The 24,855-nt window shown below is 37.9% G+C and overlaps 1 protein-coding gene across 1 annotated transcript; it reads right to left on the bottom strand.

Moving 5' to 3' along the window:
* Positions 1–12,808: 12,808 nt before the first annotated feature.
* On the bottom strand, positions 12,809–23,719 carry LOC140163751 (creatinase-like). The gene is given in 6 exon segments (XM_072187068.1): positions 12,809–12,851; positions 14,425–14,701; positions 14,704–14,986; positions 21,792–21,979; positions 22,664–22,756; positions 23,716–23,719. Coding segments are annotated over 6 exon segments (888 nt in total).
* Between the last annotated feature and the right edge of the window lie 1,136 nt (positions 23,720–24,855).

Genomic DNA, 24,855 nt, shown 5'->3' with positions numbered 1-24,855 from the left:
AAGAGTTGTCTTTGGCATGTCGCTTTTTGAAATATCACCAAAATATCAAATTTTGGAAAAACGCCCCAAAATTTAAAACAAACACGAACCTTCCAAAATAAATATATATTAGCACTCGGCGGCCCAGTCACTACCTGCCGCTGTGATTTGGGGTAACTCATTGCTTCCCCTCTCCAGATACTGGTACTTCAAGGTCGCTCATACCCCAGCCCTTAAACACGTTTAATACACGCCTGCATTTGTAATGCTTGCTGGGGAGTAAACAAAATATTCTGTGTGCGTGGCCTGAACCAAATGTCTGTTTTTTGTTTTTGATTGATTTGTATGGCGCTTTCAACTACTGAGGTTATTTGCGCCAGTACGCACTCCTTTGTCAAGTTGCACCTGTATATCTCCATTCAGTCCCAATACGTAATTATCTGCTTCACTGCATCTTAGTTAATACTATCTTCTTTATGCCTAGCTCGTTGTATATCTCTTGCTGTATATGCTCGTACGATGAATCTAAATTTGTTTCTTTGTCGACGTGGTAAAAACCAAACGGTGTCTCTTCAGAGCCACACCAGGCAGAGTCAGCCGAGGAAGGGCTAAAACGTGGTCAAAATACTTTGCATGATCCTCCGCTAGCTTGACTTCCTCGCATCCAAGTCTGTTCCCCAGAGCCCAAGTTTGCGTTATCCATCCGACATCACGTGGAGGTTTGGGTTGAGTTGCCCGCGAGCAAATACTATGCCAGCTCTGCGGGCCTTGCCGGACTCCAAATGTCTGTAGTGCAAATCTGTCTATTTATACCAGCGTTTAGAGAATGTGTACTCAACCGTTGCTGTCAAAAAACCTTTATTCTGGATACTTGAATGCCTACTGCGGATGCGATGGCATACCATAATTCTCCACTGACGTATATAGGACATCATTAGAGAGCTTGCGAAATGGCGTTACTTTAACTTTAACTTTAACGTCTAGAGGATTATAGAGGATTATGTATTCAAAACCACCGTGGTTTTGAAACCATAATCCTCTATAATCCTCTAGACGTAAAAGTTAAAGTTAAAGTAACGCCATTTCGCAAGCTCTCTATTAACCAAATTTAATACTTCTCGGAAGGATTATACACTTGGATGGTGTTGTATTTACAAAGCACTGAATGGTCTATTGTTCTATTGTGTCCGATTTGAGCGCTGACATATTGGAAAATGTTGCCAATCAATATTCATGAGAGTGTACATTCAACGTCCAATTTTCGAAATTGGGTGACTTGTGCTTGGCAGGTGTAAAATACATCTGACTGGGCGTTTTAAATACGTAACGCATCATCGAATGGCTGCCTATAGTGCTGTTAGTGTTAGGCCTATGTGTGTGTGTGTGGGGGGGGGGGCTGTGTTTAGTTTCTATAATAATTATTATAAGGCCTACATTTCTTTTCCTTTCTCTGTACTTGCTAAAGTATCACTCCCTCTTCTTATCCCCCTTCCCTTCTCCATCCCCTCTTACGTTTTGTCCCCTCTCATTCCTATAATTTTCCTTACCTTTCTATTTATTTACGTCTATTTATTTATTTCTCTTTATTTCTTCCTCTTTGTCTCTTCCTCCAGTCCCCTCTCATTCTTCATATCCCTCCTCCAACCTCATCCCTCCCAAGACCTCTCACAGAAGAGCTGCCCCTTCAGTACGCCACTGATTATGACATTCTCCTTCTTAAAATAAAATAAAATAAAATCTCAATTTGTAAAACAACTTTTATATAGGCCTATACCGGTATACTTATTATATGTTACATGCATACGTAGCTCCCGGGACGTAGCTATTTAATACCATTATTGTACTATAGACATGGCAGCCTTGATGTGTAATCATTCAGCAGGCGCATTCAATTTATTTAAATGAAGCACCTAATGTCAGTGGGGTGACAACGAACTATGCATTAGCGGCTAATGTGTGCCTTTTGTGCTTACGGCTACTCAATCACACCCTTGGGTTTATGTATAACAATAGGTACTTTTCGATCCATTAAGCGCTTTCACGCGACTTACATTTGATCACTTATTGACAGTAGCCTGCTAGGTAAAGCGTTAATACACTGTCGGGTCAGCTTACCGATTTAATGGCGGAAGCCCTTTGTCCCAAACAAAAGGTACCTTTCGATGAATAGCTTGTCAGATTTCAAATCGGCACAAGGTTTCAATGCGTTACGTAATATATTTCTTCTCCATCTTTAATAGCTCCATGTTGTATTTATACTTGTATCTACCAGCATCTACTGCGATAACGCCCAAAGCTAGCCTTTCGAATATGCTTCTCGTGTGGCATGTGTAAATAAACGAATTAGGTATGAAGCATGCACGCAGTGTTAACATCGTCTCACGTCTGCACATGTCCGTAGATACTACAATCCGCGAAATTAATAGTTGGCACACTTGCACTAAACAATGGAAATGCGTGCCCTATTAAAATTGGGGAGGCGAGGGAAACATGCATACAATATATGTGCAGTAGAGACTCCCCCCTATATCTCACCCTTCCCCACTCCCCATCATTCAATGTTGGAGGGTCTCACGGACCTGTTGACAGCATGGCTTGGTCCAACATTGAATTGGGGAGCGGGGAAGAGATATACCAAAAGACAGGCAAACTGTGCCAACCTTTTTTTCCTGGGTTGTCCGAGTCAAATCCTAAATATTGCATCTGTTTTCCGTTTTTACTCAATAACTTTGCAACGGAATGTTGGATTATGGTGGCGCTCTATAATGGCTGCACCGTGTATTTTTCGCTCTCGAGTTTTCAACATCATTTGCTATGATTTTGATCTTCTTTTCAACTTATATTTTATCTGTGGGATTTGTAAGTGCTTTGTGAACGTTTTGACATGAGTTGACGCTATATAAAGACTCATAACAGCCGTATTTTGTGAACTTTGTTGGTTTTTACCGGCCTATTGGTACGCGATATATCGCTATAGACAGTTATACACAGTGTTTCTTGTTGGTTTTTTTCCAAGTATTGATGATGCAGCCATTTACATATACCAAGGACTCATTGCTCGCGATCGGAAAATGTGTGACAAACACCATTCATAACAAGATCGATCGTTTTACCTGGATGAAACTGAAAGAATTGAATATTGCTAAGAAAACAAAACGTGGTTGTCGTGCTGGAACGAAAAATATAAGACCTATTAAGACTATCATTTCTGATCGCACAATTATTGATCAATGTTTTGATTTTGCCCAACCGAGTACCAAGAGCACCACCAGTGTAAATCACAGTAATCTTACGTATGTGCAAAAATCTAACTTGCGTGCACCAAGCGCAAAATTTGCTGTCTGGAATGCGCAATCCATAAAAGAAAAAACAAAATCAGCCTCAATCATTGACTTTGTCATCTCTAACCATCTGGACATATTGGCAGTTACTGAAACATGGCTTACTGGTGATGATCGGGATAATCGCTTCCTTGCTGATATTAATCTATCTCTTCCTGATCACGTGTTCCATCATATACCCCGTGGAAAGAGGGGTGGTGGCGGGGGTGTGTTACTTCGCAAAGGATTCGATGTTGTTATAAATAAACCTGACTCCTTCCGATCTCTCGAGTACAGTGATCTTACAATATCATCCTCATCGTCTTCAATTCGACTCTTTACCATCTATAGACCATATCCGTCGAAGACCAACAAATTGACGGCGAAGATGTTCTTTGAGGATTTCTCTGTACTGGTGGAAATGTTCACCTCGCTTGCTGTACCTCTCGTTGTCGCTGGTGACTTCAACTTCCATATGGATGTCTCAAGTGATTATGATGCGATCCAAATGCGTGATTTACTTGATTCTTGTTCTCTGGAGCAACATGTGACTGAACCCACGCATAAATGTAATCACACCTTGGACCTAGTTATCACACGCAAATCTGATAGCGTCATATGCTCGGATATAGCTGTTGATCACAGTTTACCTTCTGATCATTTTGTGGTATCATGTTTGGTTAGAATATCTCGTCCTAATGCTACTAAAAAGACTATATGTTTTCGCAAACTACGCGACATCAACCTGGAAGACTTCCGGAAAGACATCTCAGAGTCTTCATTGGCTACTAATCCTGCTGGTGACGTTGAATCACTTTGCGTTCAATTCAATGACGTGTTGAGTGAACTTCTCGACCTGCATGCTCCGAAAGTGACCAAGAGTGTGACTTTGAGACCGTTTGCTCCATGGTACAGTGACGAGATTCGCACTGCAAAACGCGAGAGACGTCGGTGTGAGAGACAGTATGTGAAATCAGGATTGCAAGTTCACAAAGACCTTTACCAAGATCAATGTAGGAAATGTAAGGAGCTTCTAAACGCGGCCAAAACGAATTTCCATCGATCTGAGCTTGCTGAATGTGATCCCCGCCAGCTTTTCCGTGCTGTCGACAAACTGTGCTCCCCTACTACAGCCAAGGCTCTCCCATCACGTGATGATCCTGAACAGCTTGCCAATGACTTTGCTCAATTCTTTGTTGAGAAGATTGAGAAAGTAAAAGACAAACTTGACAATTTACCTCCTCGCTCAAGTCCGTTTCCACCCTCATCCACATCAACTTCGGTGTTCAGTAATTTCACGGAGTTGACTGAGGAGAGTATTCACAGGATTGTTATGAAATCACCTTCATCATCATGTGCCCTTGACTGTATACCGACGTGGTTACTGAAGGAATGCATCAATGAGCTTTTACCTTCCATAACACGCATTGTGAATCTTTCTCTGCAGTGTGGCATCTTTCCATCGCCGTACAAAGTCGCTAGGGTCACCCCTTTGATTAAGAAGCCTGGTCTTGATACTGAGAATTTGAGCAACTATCGACCAATTTCGAACTTGAACTTTATTTCAAAGGTCATTGAACGAGCTGGAGCTTCTCAACTTCAAGAATATCTGTGTTCAAACGGACTCTACGGTAAGGTCCAGTCGGCTTATCGAAAGAACCATAGCACTGAGACTGCGCTGTTGAGGGTGCAAAATGATATTCTTCGCGCCATTGATTCTCATAAAGACGTTGTGCTCATCTTACTTGATCTCTCAGCTGCATTTGATAAGGTCAACCATCAGATTCTTCTGCAGCGGCTGAGGGATCATTTCGGAATTTGCAACACTGCCCTAGACTGGTTTACAAGTTATCTGACTGACCGCAAGCAGTGTGTCGCGATTGGAAATACTTTATCTGCATCTCACACTTTGGACTGTGGCGTTCCTCAGGGGTCTGTTTTTGGCCCGCTGGAGTTCACTTTGTATACGGCCCCTGTTGAAGACATCATTCGATCACATGGTGTTCAAAGCATGATCTACGCCGATGACACTCAATTATATTTGGTTATGGATTCGTCTGATAGAGCTACACAACTTACAAAACTTGAAGACTGTGTACGAGAAGTGAAGGCTTGGACGGTTGCTAATAAACTTCTTCTTAATGATACCAAGACAGAAGTTGTTCACCTTTCTTCTCGATTTTTAAGACAAGTGAATCCAATTGCATCCCTTACTATTGGTTTGTCGGAAGTTGATATCGCTGATAGAGCTCGGAATTTGGGCGTAGTGATGGACAAGCACATGACGTTATTAACGCATATCAACAATGTTTGCAGATCAGCGTCGTATGCCATTTCAAAGATTGGTCGAATTCGCAAGTTCATTGATCAGGCTACAGCTGAACGCCTCGTCCATGCGTTTGCTACCTCGCGACTGGATGCGAATAACAGTTTATTATACGGTTTACCTAAGACAGCTATCGCAAAGTTACAACGCGTTCAAAACAGTGCCATTAGACTTATAACATGTGTTAAACGAGATCAAGACATCAACGCCGTGCGGAGAGATCTTCACTGGCTTCCCATCAGGGATCGCATCGTTTAAACTCTTGCTCATCACCTATAAAATCCGTCATGGTCTTGCACCCGCCTATCTCGCTGATCTTCTCATGGACTACATACCCACCCGCACTCTACGCTCTAGTTCCCAATACCTTCTTCAACCTCCATCCAGTCGCGAGGTAGCTACTGATTATTATGGCAAACGTGCCTTTTCTGTAGCAGCTCCTTCACTCTGGAATAGCCTTCCTCTTGCCATAAGAAATGCTGACACTGTGTATAAGTTTAAACGTCAGCTCAAGACCCATCTTTTTAATAATCCTAGTGTCTAATGCATTTCTGTGACTTTTTATAATGACATTGTTTTTAAATGAATGTGTTTTTAACTTTTATTCTTGTTGTTTACCATGGCAATGGCTGTATATACTTGTATGCATGTTTAAGGTATTGGTAGTTTTTAATGTTCTTTTTCTTATAGTTGTTTTGTAAAGCGCCTAGAAGCCTTCGGGTATTGGGCGCTATAGTAAATGCTTGTTTATTATTATTATTATTATTATTATCTTCATAATGAAAACTTCGCGACATCTGCTCTGCGCACTACTACACGGCCACTAAAGCATGTGTCAAACCCTCTCTGTTTTTACTTCCATAGCTCATAACTTTGGATCTACTCATAGTATCAACATGGGGCAAACGCCATTGAAAAGAACTTTTTTTCATCTAGTCAATGAACTTCAAGTGATTTACATAGCTTCACAAAATATATGTTTTTTTTAAACTAGAACAGTTCATGTCTGACAACTTCTCAATGGAGAATTTCCCCTTTGGCCTCAAAATATCTGGGTCGGACAGTTATCTCAAATTGGTATATGAAAACCAAAGGTCGTACAAATTTGGAGTAAACTGCATTGATATGCCATTGAAATTCTCCAGCTTATAATATAAACCTCATTCCTATTGAATAAGTAGAAGTATGGTTTTTTTCAGCTTGAAAAACTGCGTTCCAGTCGAACTTAGCCTCTGTGTTGAGCTCAAATCTGTGACGTCATCAGATCTGACTGTGCAGTGTATCCCACGCACTATGTTTTACCATACATGCGGACCAGGATAGGTCACAGAGTCAAGAAAACAGTCTCCCCACAGACCTCTGGCTCACACTTAGTATTTGTCCATTTTCTTGGTAAAGTTTTCATTATGATATTTCACACAAAAACATATAAGTGATAGGGCTTTACGATAAATAAAAAAAAAATGAAAAAATGTATTTGTTTCTTTAGGGGGTGGTCAATTAAAACATCGCTAATGCCTGGTTTTGCGTCTTGGCTTGGGTCTGAATTTATGCGAGAACTCTTTGACAAAAAAAGAAAGAATGATTTTTAAATGCAGTATTACATCGAATTGCTTCTAATTCAAATGATAAATAAAAAGAACTGAATGAGCAATTTTCAATCAGCTATTATTACATAAAATTAATGCAATTGCACCCGTATCATAGATAGGGCAATTTTACGTATGTCTATATAAAAACATCATCAGTGCGGAAATTACGATGATATTTGTACAGTGCCGTAAAATATAGGTAGAAATACAGAAAAAAAGAAGGACGGACATTGGCAAAAATTAATAGAACGACAATATAATATGATGAAGGATATTGTAAAATAATAACAAAAAAGAAAAGAAAAAGAAATCTAAATAAATTCAGGGGCTCGAACCCGTGTCCACTGCGCCTGTGGCAGATGCCGTATCCATTGCGCCACAGAGCTGTGTAACTTCCACAGGCTTAAACTATAATATAATGCTATTCAACATGCATGTATATAAATATACGCTCTACATACGATATACAGTCCAAAAAAAATACATTTTTACGGCATTTGTTCCATTAACTGAATATTTATCATATAGCAGGTGTTGGCTGACATTGTGCTCCACATTTAGTTCAGTTTTTGTCCGGGATAAATGACTACGGGACAAAATCGGACGGTATACACGTCTTTAAAGAGTAAAGAATTTTAATATAATATTACTTTCTTTTTTTTTTTACAAACGTGTATATCGTTCGTTTTTGTACCAAAATCATTTTACCCCGGCCCAAAACTGAAATATATGTGGAGCACAAATGTCAGCCAACACCTGCTATATGATAAATATTCAGTTAATGAAACAAATGCCGTAAAAGTGTGATTTGTTTGACTGTTTATCGTCCGTAGAGCGTATATTTATATACATGCATCTTGAATAGCATTATATTACAGTTTAAGCCTGTTAAGGTAACACAGCTCTGTGGTGCAATGGATACGGCATCTGCCACAGGCGCAGTGGACACGGGTTCGAGCCCCTGAATTTATTTAGATTACCTTTTCTTTTCTTTTTTGTTATTATTTTACAATATCCTCATCATATTATATTCGTCGTTCTATTAATTTTTGCCAATGTCCGTCCTTCTTTTTTTTCTGTATTTCTACCTTTATTTTACGGCACTGTACAAATATCACCATAATTGCCGCACCGAGTTGTTTGTCAAAATGGAAACTCGGATGGCTTTCAAAACAGAGCATCACGTGTCCACGGCCATGATGATTGAGCTAAAAAACAGTTTGAAATTAACAATCACAATGCCTAATATGGCCATTATATACGATGAGAGATTTTTCAATTCAGAAAAAAATATTTGAACCGTATTTTACGAAAATTGTGAATTTTAAGGTGTTACAATCCAAACCGGAAACAAGTTTCGTTCCTTCAGGTTGCACGAGATATGATGTGCATATAAATGGTAAAAAAAAAAGATGCTTTTACAGCACTTAGGAGAAAGTCATATTTTCAAATTTCTGCAGATATACAGTTTTGTTGGTTGCATAGGCCTATACATTTTTAAACATTGAATATTAAAAGAGGATTTATTGATTATTGATAATCGATAATAACTGATTATCGATAATATTTTTGATTAATTTTAATTTTTGCATATTGACACGAATATGGGGATTAATCCCTGTAAATTTGGGGGCCATATGCTTAATGGTTTATATTTTATAAGCCAAAATATGAAATTAGATGCATTTTTGGAAGAATTATCATAGCTTTAAACTGCGAAAATAATCGGCAATCATATAATATTCTTTTGACTTATCCCTTATTTCACAATATTTTTTTTCAATATGAACTTTACATATTGGTATAAATGTGAGGATTACTCCCTGAAAATTTGGTGGTCATACCTTTTATGGTTTTTATTTTATAAACCAAAATATGACATTAGATGCATATTTTGGACGAGTTATCATAGCTTTAAACTTCGAAAATAATCGGCAATTATATAATATTCTTTTGACGTATACCTTATTTCACAATATTTTTTGTTAATATTAATTTCATATATTGATATGAATGTGAGGATTATTCCCTGAAAATTTGGTGGCCATACCTTTAACGGTTTTTATTTTACAAGCCAAAATATGAAATTAGATGCATATTTTTGGAATTGATTCATACAATCCGCGAAATTAATAGTTGGCACACTTGCACTAAACAATGGAAATGCGTGCCCTATTAAAATTGGGGAGGCGAGGGAAACATGCATACAATATATGTGTAGTAGAGACTCCCCCCTATATCTCACCCTTCCCCACTCCCCATCATTCAATGTTGGAGGGTCTCACGGACCTGTTGACAACATGGCTTGGTCCAACATTGAATTGGGGGAGCGGGGGCAGAGATATACCAAAAGACAGGCAAACTGTGCCAACCTTTTTTTCCTGGGTTGTAGGCCTAGTATGCCGACCATTCTAACCAAGCAAATGCACCTCAAATCTTACCTTACCTTGTACCTCTCCTCCGGCAAACATATATAGTCCAAGGGACCCTTAAACGTACTATAGTGATGGACCCGACAATATCTGATAGTGTAGATATATCACTTGTTTTATATTGAATATAATAAGCTATATACGATATTGGCTAATTGCTTGATAGTTTTTGCAGGTAGAAACGATAAAACCATGCGTTATCTATAAATGGTTAAATATGGTTGCCAGTTCATTTTTTCACTACAAGGTGTTCTGGTCCCCAAGGAAACTCCGTTATGTTTTCATTACCGGTACAGCTCAACTTACCGTACTTTGCCTAACCAGACAGTCCATGCCAAAATTGTTACTACACCTTTACATTTCATCGAATCTCTTTTTGATGTCTGTCATTTTGAACATCACACTTGAAAGATGTATGCTATGTAGAAACTTTATTTTGCAATTTCATAATTTGCATATTATTAGCATATTTGCAAGAAAAAACATGAAAATCAATAAATACCTATATTTTTCACAATTTCAATATTTTATTAGAAATTAAGCATGTAGGCCGTTTGTTATGACTTGATGAATGAAGTTGCTAAAACAGATTTTGATATTTTTGCTTATTTATCCTTTTTTGCCCCAAAATGTGTAAAAATCAACATTTTTTGGCTGACCTATATTTTCTTTGAATATTTATCAAATTTCTTAATTTAGGTATAATACAGTGCAGAAAAAGATGTCAAAAAATCTGTTAAAACAGATTTCCAATAAATTGTTCCATTTTCCATTTTGGGTTAAATACTCAATTTTCATGCGCGGGATATTTGAAACATAAAATGAAAACATGTCCATTGCACTTTTTCCTCGAGATGTACTATAATATCAAGGTTACGGATATATTATAATCCCTTCTTATCTTCACTGATCCATCAGATACCTATTGTTATGAATGATCAATGAAAAGGTTCAGAACTGGGCTACTAATGGTCTGTCAAGTATCTATAGTTATTTTCATGACTGTGTCAACTCAAAAATCATGCAAGGTCGAATGTAGGAAAAGTATGATCAGTTGATGAGCTGTATTGGTAACGATGTGTATGCTGTCACGATACCCTCCTTCACCAGCCTGCCCTACTGGTATCACTATCATAGGCTCCATGGTAACACACATGTTAGGCTCTAACACAGTCTCAATGTCTTCACGTAGCTCAAGACCTTAGAATAAAGAGAAGAAAAATCTTGTTACCACAATAATAATAGTCAATGTTATCAAGCAATTGACAATACAATAAAGAGTTATTATGGCTTAAAATGCAATGATATGATGAAGACAAGTTCTTACCAATGAGATATTTGGGATTAGAGGGTGTTTCTTTGCCGACACCGATAAGAGTATTGTCTAACCCTAACGCTTCTAGACCATGCAAAACAATACAGCACGAAGCGACTGCAAGACCATGCATCTCACGTGATCCGATTGTGCAATCCTGCCAAACTATTAGTATTATCAGGAGGGTGAAAGTGAATAGGAACAATGCCGGGAACTACGTCACGCTATTGTTCGACTAAGGCTACATCATTTTTAACGCATGCGTGTTCGTCAATACAGCTTTAGTCTCCTCCACCTTCGCAACACGGTACGTGGAGTGACTGGAATCACACTGACGGCGGAGGAGAATACTAACTGGTCAGACAATTTCATTCTATCAAGCATATAATACCTGAACAATCACCGTCATTTGATCGATTTACTACAGAATATATTGTATACACAAAATATAATTTTAAAATTGTAAAGCTGTTAACTTATATATTTGTGTACTAAAGTATAAGGACACGTGAATAAAATCATGTAGAAGACAAAATGGCCGCTAATCCGCCTATTGTCTAGACTTAGACTACATCTTCCGGTTTGTTATGTAATACTAGGATGCCTATCCCTTTGTATCGATCCCTGGTATTATACGCAGGTTGGCTGAGAAGCGGTCACACAGTGGGTCAAATCTCGAGTGGTGAAAACAACTTTTATCTTCATCTCCTTCCTTCCTTCCTTCTTTCTTTCCTTCCTTCCTTCTTTCTTTCCTTCTTTTTTCCTTCCGTCCTACTCTCCTTCCACTTAGGTAAAGAGTAGTGAGGGAGTTGGGGTTAACCGAAATGTACCAAATTCAGGTATACTTTCATATTTGCCGAATTTGGACACTTTACTATAATTGTCCCCATTTGCTACTTCAGATTTGACATTTGACTACACTGAAATGGACACTTTACAAAATAAAAGTCTAATCATCCATAATTGTTAAATATTAAATGACGTATAATTACCTGCCTCCCTGCCGTAATAATATGTGTGCGTCCCAATCGAGTGTCCATACCCAGAGCAACGGTATTTGAGTAGATTATATTTAGCAAATGCTTCATTCAATTCTAGAGCTATATCTTTGCACTTGACTCCCGCTTTGATGAGTCCAATTGAATACATGAATACAAAAGCCACCTAAGTCCATGCGAAGTTATTTTGAGAGAAAAACCCGTGTATCATTGTAATTCCTTCAGTTAGATTTACCTGGTCAATATGGTAAGTTTTACGTGCAAATGAGTGGATTAACCTGTATGGGGTATGACGATTAGCATTTCAGGGACTTCGTGGGGTTCATTTTAAATTTAGGACTTAGGTGGTTTTTTGAATCATATACAAAGACAACAATGTTAGAATGAGATTACCACTAGTAAGATAATACAAAATAAAGCACACAGGTATCTATAATGTTGATAAGCATTCTGCCATGTAATATAAACCACACACTTTCCTTTATTAAACCCATTTTTTGTTCAAAAGTCATTCTCTAGCAATGAATGTGTTACAAGTGGACTTTTATACATACTGGATTTCAATCAATGTGTTACAAGACTCAAATCATGGAATTGGGTGATTCTTTCATACATGCTATTTTTCACATGCCCAATAGACACAGAGAATGAATTTGAGTTGTTCTTTCATGCATATGACAGGCCTATGTATAGCAACAATTTCCCATGCTTAACTCAATTTGGCCAAAGTATGGACTTAGGTGGCTTTTGTATTCATATATTCAATTCCTTTACTATGAACTTCACGATTGATATTCCACAAACGTAGATGTTCGTCTGATACATGGTCGAGAAAAGTTGTACGTTCTAACGCTGCATAGTACCTAAAACAAAACGAACACAGCGACTTCTACATACAGTAAGCCAAAAAATTAAGGTAACAGTTATGTTCACCCCTTGTATACCCTAAACAAAGACAGATATGTCATATTTGGAACCTGCAGCCAATAGCTGCATATTTTAGCTCGAATCCAAAAACCCAAGGAAGATACGAATTCAAAAGTTCATTGCGTGTCCTATTGATTTGCACACAAAGTGTTCACGAACAAGAGAATCAGCGCCGTACTTCCATTGATTAAAACTAGCGTCGTGCTTTCATTGATTAGAAAAAAGTGCAACTTGTGATTTCGTTTCTTTATTAGGTTTTAGACCACCGTTTCTTTAATTCTCAACCACTTAAATCAGAGCTAAAGAATACAGGTATTAGCTGCTTGTTTTAATTTTGACACATTTTTCTTTATTAGGATATACAGGGGTGAACACAACTGGTACCTTAATTTTGTGGCTTACTGTATTATAAGGACCAGTAAGCTTTTTTGCGTGCAGTTTTTTCGGTCGTGACAAACGCTATTTTTCCGTTCACCTCTACGATTTCTCGCTGGTAACGGTTAGTCATGCTTGGTAATTTTTTTTCTAAACATTCTTTTTCCGGAGTAAATGTCACTGCGTTTATCGCAATGTAAACCGTCGAACTTTATAGTGACCGTAAGACACGTTTTAGTTAGGTGAAAAAGTTCAATTTGGTGACCACTCTCTGGCTAGTAAGGTTTGACGATTGATTCGACTTCTATGGACCATTTAGAAAATAAATAGCCACCATGTCCCTCGCGAAAATCCCGGCATTTTTTCGCTAGAGGCCAAAATCCAAAATGGCCGCCGCCACCATTTTGAAAATTTAAGTTTTGAACCAGAGCACCTATAATCATGCACAAAGACACTTTTTCGGATATGTCGAGTACAAGGATTCCGATTCTGACATTAGTTTGACATTACGGCATCATTTTCACCCAGAAATCCAAGATGGTGGCCGGCACCATCTTGAAAAATTTAGTTTTGAACAAGAGGACCTAAAATCGTGTACAAAGACACTTTTTGGATAAGTCGACCACAAGGATTTCAAATTTGACATTACTTTGACATTACGAACTCATATTTACCCAGAAATCCAAGATGGTGGCCGCCGGCGCCATCTTGAAAAAAAAAAGAGTTTTGAACCAGATTACCTAAAATCGTGTACAAAGACACTTTTTCCGGTAAGTCGACCCCAAGAAATCCGAATCTGACATTAATTTGATGTTATAACATAATTTTTGCCCAGAAATCCAAGATGGTCCCTATTTGGTAGAGCGTAAATGTGATTTTTGAATGAGAGCAGAGGCATAAGTGTGTCATTTCCGCCTTATCTGGGGTTCATGTCCCTTATATGGGGTTTAAACTGCCTTATCTTGGGTTTACATCCTTTACCTAGGGATAAGACGCCTTACCTGTGGTTTAGACGGCCTTATCCTGGGTTTACGTTCCTTACCTGTGGCTAAGATGCCTTAACCTTATCGCAGTCTAAACCCAGATAAGGCATCTAAACCCCAGATAATGCGCCGTAACCCCAGATAAGGGACGTAGACCGCCGATAAAGCAGTCCAAACCCCAAATAAGGCGCCTTAAGTGTGTCATATTCTGGCACTCCTTCATCCATCGCTTCTACAGCTGCTGCACCTCCTACTTCCGCAATAGCTGCAATAGACTTTATCAACGCAATCTCTTCATCAGTCTTACGAATTCGCTTACACATAATCGGCTCTGCAATATCTACAATAGCTCGATCAGGAACAGATACTTTAAACTTTTTCATGTCATCAACTGACATGGTATCAAACTCGCAGGCGACTTTACCACGACTTGGAGCAAGTTCCTGAGCTACTTTCGCCAGAAGTGGTCTTTGTGCCAGTCGGTGTATACTACATTGTCGCAGATATGAGCGCGACGCCATGGATGGGCCCAATCGGTAAGAGCAGATATTGTGGTGACTTTGTCCATTGTGACGGCTAAGCCATATGGACGACCCATACTGAGGTGCAGGAAATCTGAAAAGTAATTGATGTTGTGGTACGACGTGAGCAGGACACCTTCTATACCACTGGTTTTCATGTAATCGCGAAGTGTTGCCAGACGGTTTTTCATCTCTTGATTGGAGAACGTCGGCTCAATCTGAGGGTTAACAAACAATGTGTGGTATTCATGAAAAGCCAGCAAGAAATCAAACACTATATGTGATGCGATCAAGCAAAATCAGTCGGAACTGGGATATATTGATTTTGAGATATAGCCAAACAAAGGAACCATTTCTTTGTGTTTTCTCTTGTTTTGAAATCTCGTTAATTGCTCATACAGGGTGAGTAAAAAAAGTGCAATAGAGCAACGAATCGATATTTATATAAGAACCAAGTTGAACTTTCCCATTATTGAAAGTGTCTATAAATGCCACGCTCAATAGTCACCTTCTGTGAAAAAATGAAGCGACTCGCTTCTACCGTTTAATTTTTACGAGTCCTTTTGCTGCGATACCCAATTTCATTAGTTGTCCACGAGGTACCGTGTATTTTGAATGGGAGCACACAATGCACGATAAATGCACCAGCTCTGAAACTGACTTTAACTTAAATAACGTTGATTTTTGCGTGATTTTTATTTCTTTTTTCTGTTCAAACAAACTTTCTAACATTACTTTATGTAAATACATACCTCACTCGACTCCAACTCCAGTTTATTTAATCCCAATATGTCCAACTTACTGGATGTTTTGTAATTCACTCCACTCCAATTGGCGCGCATTTTATTTCGACATTTGAAAAACCCGCCTATATGGTTTATATGGTTTTGACAGAGAATAAACATCTTTAAAATAAAGGGAAAATGAAAATAACAACAAATAATGTTTCTTCTCCTTAAACAAGACCAAGGGCAATAACACTTTGGGGCTCCATTTTATTTCAATGCCATTGAGGTTAAGAAAGTGGCAGTTGTTCCAAATCTACCTTACACAGAGTGGGCTGACATTCAAATTTTAGGTGTCTCTTGGCCAACATTAAAATTGGGTATCGCTATAAAATGTGTCATAAAAACAAAACGGTAAATGCTAATTCCTTGATATTTTCACACAAGATCACTAATGGATATGTTATTTATAAAATGTTTTTTAAAACATTTTATAAAAACCTAAAAGATTCAACTCGGTTCTTTAATAAAAATGGATTCTTTTCTCTATTGCACTTTTTTTTTTACTCACCCTGTATCTTTGGAACTGGTTGTTCAATTTCAATGTGGTTTTCTGCAAAATCCAGCTCTGTAAACTGAAAATTTAATAGTTCCGAGTTCCGACTGATTTTGCTTAATCGCATCACATATAAAAAAACATTTTTGCCGATATATTCTTAAATATGTTACTAAGTTTCCAGCATGTGTATACATTTCACCTAGTCTCAGACCTACTTGCAAACACAGAGGATATTTTAACGTGCCTACTTCGAATTCCGTGCATCAGTTTTGGACAAAGGTACCTCAAATGGGTAAGAAATGTATCTCATTTTTAAGAGGATATTGTTGAAGAGGATAATAAGCTTCTACCTATTTCTATGGAACTCATAAATATCTCTAGTCTTTGTTTGCTTTGGCTAAATCCTGTTCAAGTGGTGGGTTACAAAGCATTGTATTTTGTCTAGGTATGTATAACCAACATTCTTAAACACTTGTTAAGGTTCCTGCAATCTTATTGGTTCTTACCCGTGTGATATGACACGATATCACACGGGTGAGCGCGTGTGTATCAATGCGATACATGTACACGCTATTTAAACCAATCGGAGACGCATAGCAACAACGGGATTGGTCGATTTTAAGTCCTAGGCAGTTCCTTATAAAATGTAGGATTTAATTTGATTAAAATTTGTAATATACTTATGATATTTCTATTTGAATTGAAGTGTTTAAGAATGAGAATAAATGTATTGATTTTAGTCGCTGTCGTGCATCTATCATCTCATATAACACGGGCGACATCATTATTTTTGGCGTAAAACAACTCGGCGGATATCGCTCGTGTTATTTGAGACGATAGATGCAATCCAGTGGCTAAAAGCAATACCTTTATTCTCTAAATTAAGGGGACGTTCCTAAACCTCGTTGACATGTGGATAATTTGAAATGACCGCCAATTATGTTTGATATTTATTACCAGAAATGTGGGAAAAGACACACATGTAGAACCGGTATAGAAATGGTATACCATTTTGTTGAAGGAGAAAATTTCAACAAACCATAACCCCGCTTCTGGATATCGTTTGACGTCAAATGATATACCATTTTAAAGCTTGTGATATATATTTTCTAAACACGAAATAAAACAAAATTGACCGGGCGAAATTTACGGCTCATTCGTGATGTACGGGCACATTTTCCATTAACTTTTTTTTGTGGTCATAATTGAGCAAAATCATCAAAATAACGCATTTCCTAAAAATATTGCATCAAGGTATAAAGATGCAACGAGTATTGAAAATACATGTATTCTCAACAGCAAATAAGTTCATACATTCAAAGTTATAGCTGTTTAACTTTTCAGAAATTCTAGCCAAGTTGAACAGAAAGATGAGGTTCTAATGATCAATTCTAACCCGGCTGGCACCTTTGTCTAAAAATGATGCACGAAAATCTTAACTAGAGCAGTTAGACCGATATGGCCTCTCTACTATTGCAAGTACGTGTAGTGAGACAAAAAAAAATCCCTGCAGTGAGAACCAATACCCTTTCTCCTTATTTTAGTCACTCATGGAGAAAGCTTCGGGATGGATTTGTAGTGGTGCTGGCCCCAGACAGAGATTGCCCATAATTGTGAGGACACGGTGGCTCGGTGGACTCATAATCTGAGAGCTTGCTCGGCGTGCGTGGTTGCGAGTCCCAGTCCCATCACCGTGTTGCGCCCTTGGGAAAGGCGGTTTGCTTCTCTTGCCTCGCCCCACCAGGTGCAATGGGAAGCTGTTCGGGGAAGTTACAGTTGTTGTACTGATAAACCCTGCGCCATCTGTAGGCAGCAAACGTGGTTCCGACATATTCTAATGACGGCGGAATACATGTAAAGCGCTTTGAAGCTGTTTACGGCTTAAGGGATCTAAAATGAGCGTTTATCGGGTTTCGACAGTATTTTTTGTGGGATATGAGAGCACCTCAGACCTATCGAATTGCATTCTGAATACGAAGCATGTCTTTCTGATATCAAATAATTTTCATTTTTGAAAATCACAATATAATACAAATTTTATGACAAATTATAAAAATTTGATATTTTTCAAATTTTTGATATATAACAGTCCTCGAAGTAAATTATATAAATCTAATGATATATTCTTAAAGTGTATGTAGCAGGAGGAAAAGCCGACGGTCAATTGAACATTTTGACCTTTCATATTGAAGATATGGATTTTTTTCCCAAAAAGACCAAATCTTTTTTGGTGTTTTGGGGAAAAAAATCCATATCTTCAATACGAAAGGTCAAACTTTTCAATTGATCGTCGGCTTTTCATCCCACCTACATACACTTTAAGTATAAATCATCAGATTTACAAAGTTTACTTCAAGTACTGTTAAATATCAAAATGATTTGCCATAAAATGTGTATTAAATTCCGAATTTCAAAAATCAAAATTATTTGATATCAGAATGACATTCTTCGTATTCAGAATGCAATTCGATATGTCTGATGTGCTCTAATGTCCCAAAATAAATACTGTCCAAACGTTCATACCCCAGCCCTTAAAGCGCTATATATCTACATGTTTTTGTTTATTGTTTTTACCTTGCGTATCTTTCTTTATAGGTCGTTAAATACCTTGATTTTGGGTTCATTAATTCTCAACCAATTTCAACAAATGAGGTCTTATGTCAGAGCTAAAGATCACAGGTATATTAGTTGCTTGTTTTAATTTTGACATACCGGTATCTGTCTTTGTTTACAACTAGTACCTTAATTCGTTTGCGCACTGTATATAGCTATTAGTTCAAAAACAGTGTGCTTATATGAACTTTCCCGAATTGTATATAATTTACCGATATCTATTAAGCAACATATCAATTTGAATTTACAACCTTACAAACAGGCGAAAATATTAACGTTTTTCACATGATTTGCAATATAAAAATAATTGGCCATTCCTCATTCAAATGACGCTAGTATATGGACAATATATGTGTGCTCTTTCATTTAATGACATAAAGTTTGGAAAATACTGTAAGGAACACTTGAGGTTTTGATTTTTAAAACCTACATTTTGGTCAAAAATCGTGCTTGGATAGGTCGTTTTCAACAGATATACCCTATTTGCTTTGCTATAAACATTGAATCGGTTTATCTGTTGACCTAGTGAAAAAAAAAATGTTTTTAGGGAAATGTGTTAGCTTTCGTTCGATATAAAAAAATGTGATTGGATGAAGAGAACACTTGAGGTTTTGAGAAAACCCAATCACAGAGGCCTATTTTCCAGCTAGAATATCACACAGCTCTATGATGCTATGCACTCAACGTGTAGTGTAATGAAAGACTGTGTTCAGAGAATTCACTGCTAGCTTGGACGAAATTGTGTGCTCAGGTGTATCGAGGTGGAAACTGTGCATAGATGATTTATAAGAGAATCGTTTTGTAACCAAACCTTTCCAAATGCGTTGTGAAATATTTATCATCACATTTAGAAACTGTTATTTTGAACCATTTTGTGCCACTGGGGTGAGCTACAGCTAGGACAAAAATGACAATTCAATTGAATGGATTAACATTAAAGGAAGATCTGCCCTTAAAAAACCCATTTGACATTTTCTTTTCTGATTAAAATTTTACAGAGATTATAATTTTATGAAATTTTAAGCACCTGTGTGCACTTAATGCAACGTTGCCGTGTGTGTATGCATCGTATACTTTCATAGAGCTGCAGTTATAGTTTAAAATGACGACGATTCAGTTATTTATGGATTGACATTTTAAAGGAAAGCCCACCCATCTAAATCAATCCAATTATCATTTTCTTTAGTCATTTTATAATATTTCAGAGATTAGACTTTTTTTGTATAATGAAAATTATTTTTAAACATAACACCGCTTAACTTGGTATTAGTGAAACAAATGTGTTCTTTCAACGAGCTGTAGATTCATATACACATTCCGTGTACATAGCCTTAAAACTTTTGAATCCATGCTTTCTTCAGCTGTTTTCAGCTTTGACAGCTAGTTGCCATGGCAATTACCATGGGCATGAAAGTTAGTCTTAAAAACACATTGGTCAATCTGTCATCATAACCAGCTGGACATCACTTTGGTCACCACACTATATGCCCTTCGGCAATTCCAGCACTGAAACTACTTTCAACCACTATTTTTATCAATAGCATTAAATCATGCCACTGACCTGCCCAGCTGACCTCCAGAGCACCGAGAATGTGATGACATACAAAAGGTCAAACATCAGCAGGTGTCGAGGTATATGAGATCAAATTATGGAATCCAATATCAGAAAATGAAACAAGTGGAACAAAATTTATTACTCTCGCTTTTCTCTAATCGAGGGTAACTTTGCTAAAGTTCTTTAAGGATCCGTCGACGAAATGACTTTCAAAGTCTATACCGTAAAGATTCGCCTAATGGCGCTATGGGCTCACTTGACATAAGTGAAAGTTTAGGCACAACCTAAGAGTGCTCTCCGTAAAATTTCCACCCACCAGCAAATAAGGGCACGGAGCCTTAATTCGTGTTGGGATTTCAGAGAAGGGACCTCTCTATTTGTACATGAAATTTACCAGAAGGCAAAGGAGCCCAAGTGCGGCATTGGGCGAATCTTTACGGTAGTTGAATAAGTCACATCACAAAATAAAGAGAATGGTGGTTTATTATTAGCAGTATTCTTAAGGGGTTGTTTGGAATGGCAGGTCAGTCAGGGGTCAAAAACAAAATTGATACCTTTTTGACCTCAGCACATGTGTATGTATGATGTGCCATACAAAAATTAACAAAACAATACCTTAAAGTATCATTTTTTAATGTTTTTTTTGCCATAAACAGTATCTTTTGCAAGCTACAACTTTTTGTACCGTGGGCGTGTCTGTTGTCACGTCGTTAACAGACGGTCAGACCTTGAATAATAAATATTGTGGCTTTACATTACACATTGCTTAAAGCAATTATAGTAGCCTTGGCCCAAGGCTTTGGGTCTATAAGTACTCATCGAAAGTTGAACACAAGCACACCTTCGTTTGTATATTTTTTCTTTATTACTTTTTAATTTTCTCTTATTTTTTCGTGGTTGAACTCATTAAACAAAATTAAACATTGTACACTGAAAATAAATAAGTTTGAGAGCTTCTTGGTGGTAACAATTTAAGGAAGATGGTCATTAGAGAAGAAATGATGTTTTTGTTGAAGGTGTTTCTGCACGCTGTATCTCCTGCCGGGATCTCCTGTCATCAACATAGTGAAATTAATAACAATCTTTTGCATTTAGGTACATAGATTGTGTCATGAAAAGGACATTAAATATTTTGTTAACATTAACTTAGATTATCTACATGTAACCGTCTTTTGGGACACCCGGTATATCAATGTAAAGCTTATTTTGAGGAAAGATTACCTTTCCAATATCTAAAAAAAAAAAAAAAAAAAAAAAAAAAAAGAAGAAGAAGAAGAAGAAGAAAAAAAAAATGCCGACATTACAACCCATTTCTGTGAACGGTCACATATAGACTCAAAATGAAGTCTGGTATCCACCAACCTAACAACTGCCTTCAACAACCGTGACTGCCTTATGAAGGTAGTTGGAATGTGATATTTCTTGTTGTATCTTGTTGTATCCCCCCTTGTAGTAAATACCCTACACCACACACCCACAAACGAAAGTTTCAGTCCCAAGCCAAGGCTTAGGCTAAGCTACACAGCTATAAACCACATCTCCACAATCTAAGCAACTAGAAGAATATATACATCTCCTTTTTCTTTTCCATGTTCCCTGCTTGATTCGTAGTACGTTATAGGTTCTTTGCTCCATTTTGAACAAAGTCCTTCTGCTACAAGAGCCTGTAAATCTGCCTCCACATTGTCTTGCAGGAATTTGGGGTAGATCGTTTGTGTTTTGGTTATATATTCGGTCATGCAGAAAGTGAATAGTCCACCTGCAAAGAAAAACAAAATTAAAACAATGTGCTATTGATGACAAGGGGCTGTGCAGTAAATTATCTGTCCCCGGGCAAAAAGAAAGAAGGGGCAAGCAATTTTTGTTAGGGCAAGAAAAATGGGGGCAAGTAATTTAAAATAAAATGGGGTGGGGGATTTTTGGCATGTCGGAAAGGGGGCTAGAGGTTTTTGGCAAGTTAAAATAGGGGCTGGGAAGAGATTTTTGACAGCATTCATGAGATGTCTAATAAATTAAACACTAGAGGCTTTAGGGAAACAGTATGAAAACGTTATAATAATTATGCAAAATGTCCTGCTCATTTAGCTCACATTTTACATCTATTAGTTTGCAAATTGTGTTCCCCGTGGATGTAAATCTTCAGGAAATTTCCTGATTTCAGGAAATTTTGCTTGGATGTACCCTGTACAAAGTGTAGGGAAATACCCATTTTCAGGAAATGTTACAGCAGTTTCAGGAGATTTTGTCAGTGCTTGTTTTCATCCCTAGTTCCCTATAATCTGCATGTACAATGGGAGGGGTGATGATATTTTTGCAGGTCTAAGGGGATTTGGGCAGTATTTTATGGCAAGCCATTTTGAAATTTGCCCACCCGGGGGATAATACAATTGGTTTTATGAATTTAAGAATCATTGAATTATTGATCATTATAAAGTTTTCTTACCCTTTTTGGTGATTCGTATAAGTTCTGGAAATGAATCCGGTGTGATGCATCCAAAAGTGACACCACCCAATACACATACCACGTCGTACGTATCTGCAAAAAATGCATTTAATATATCACAATCACAGTTTCATATTAAAAGTAGAAATCTACATTTGATTGCACACATTCTGAGCAATACATTACAAAAAATTAGACACTTTTCTTAAAAATCCAACGCCCAGGTGCCTCCACTGAAGCAGCGTGTGACGGACAAGACATATGCCACGGCTTAGTACTCCTATTACTACACTCATAGAAATGACTTGTTCGCCTTGTTGGCGCAATTCAAAAGGAGTAAGTTTGGACAACTCAAAAATAGTGTAAAAGTTGCCAAAACAAAATTCATTTTAGTTATCCGAACTTAAAAATGCTGAAAAAGCTCAAAAGTTCCGTCAACTAATCAACTTTGTTGGCATTACTTAAAAGTTGATGTAAGTCGTTGCGTCAACTTTTTAAGTAATGCCAACTTCTGAATTCAAGTTCAGGGAACTTAGAAAATAAACAAGGTTCAAAGAACCAATTAGTTGAGTTATTGTAACTCAACATGTAAGTTGATGTAACTCGTTCATATTAAGTTACTGGTACTTATTGTTTGAGTTATTCCAATTTGGTACTTTGTTACTTAATTCACGTAATTGGATCATTTTCTGCACAATTAGCAGTATTCAAATATTTATTTTTGTAATCAGTGCAAAATTTTGTATACTATAGCACACCTCTAGAAAATTATGCTAGGCTAGTTTCATTTTCTGAGTAGTAACAACTCAATAAAGTAAATGCAAATGAGAGCGATCAACATAATGATATCCAGTCAGCGTTACTCAAAATTGTGCGCGTTGGCATTACTCGGAAAGTTGACGCAACGACTTACATCAACTTACTGAGTAATGCCAAGGAACAATTTCTATGAGTGTAGGGATGTCCACTGTCAACACATTTGCTGCTAGAACAGTTTTCAACTCAGTGTGGGTGTGTGTGTGTGTGTGTGTGTGGGGGGGGGGTGCACTCACCCATGTATTGTCTATGCAAACACAGCTTCATGCACTAACTCCCAGACCTGTTAAATGGTGAACAGTACTTGTTGTGGTCCAAATTTAGGCCTAAAACAGGGTGTTTCAAGAAATTCCTTATTCCACCAGAAAACATTTACTAAAATGAATGGTGAGTAAATAGAGAGGACCTTCCTTTATCAACTTTTTTTAAAAGAAAAAATCAAAGAGATGAGAACTACAACAGGCTAAAGTGACAAAATTATGTGCATCGGGTGTTGGAATGCAATTATTTACGAATTGAGATTGATTCAGACAAGCAATACGGTGATCGAGCAGTGACCAGATTGGCAGCCTGCATTGATGAAATCAGTGCGTGGATGACTCAGAATAAACTGAAACTTAACAATGATAAGTCCGAATTCTTTGTCGCTGCTTCACCTTATAACATCAAGAAAGTCGACATTGACAATTTGTCTCTCAGAATCGGTGACAACACTATCAAGAACCTTGGCGTGACATTCGATCAGACAATGTCCATGACTGACCATGTCAAAGCTGTCGTTAAGTCGGCTAATTTTCACCTCAGAAACATCTACCGGATTCGCCGTTACATTACCACAGAAAGTTGCCATCATCTTGTCCGTGCTCTGATTCTGTCCCGGCTCGACTACGCCAATGCTCTGATGTTTGGGATTTCGGCCAAAGACCGTTTAACAAGCAGTTACAGAAAGTCCAAAACAGGGCCGCAAGAATTGTTTTAGAGCCGAAAGACTACATCCATCAGCACCGCTACTCAAACACCTTCATTGGCTGCCAATTGAACAGCGAATCAAGTTCAAAATCTTGCTTATCACCTTCATAGAAGTCCACGGCCTCATTCCACCTACCTCGCCGAATTTCTTCAGAAATATTCATGCGGTAGGCCAAACTTGCGTTCCAGTGATGATAGCCTTCTTTTACGCAATCCACGAACCTACAGAAACGACGGTGACAAGGCCTTCTACGCTGCAGCCCCCCCCGACTATGGAACTCCATACCTGCTTCCCTTCGTCATTCCTCCTCTGTCCTTGCTTTTAGGAAGGGTCTTAAGACCTATTTATTCCCCGGTTGATACCACCGCTTTATTCATGCCCCGTATATTTGTGTTTTGTGGAGCTT

This window comes from Amphiura filiformis, chromosome 11, assembly GCF_039555335.1.
Source record: "Amphiura filiformis chromosome 11, Afil_fr2py, whole genome shotgun sequence".
Taxonomy (NCBI): Eukaryota; Metazoa; Echinodermata; class Ophiuroidea; order Amphilepidida; family Amphiuridae; genus Amphiura; species Amphiura filiformis.
Note: the sequence above shows the minus strand (reverse complement) of the source record. Positions and strands in the feature narration are given on the sequence as shown.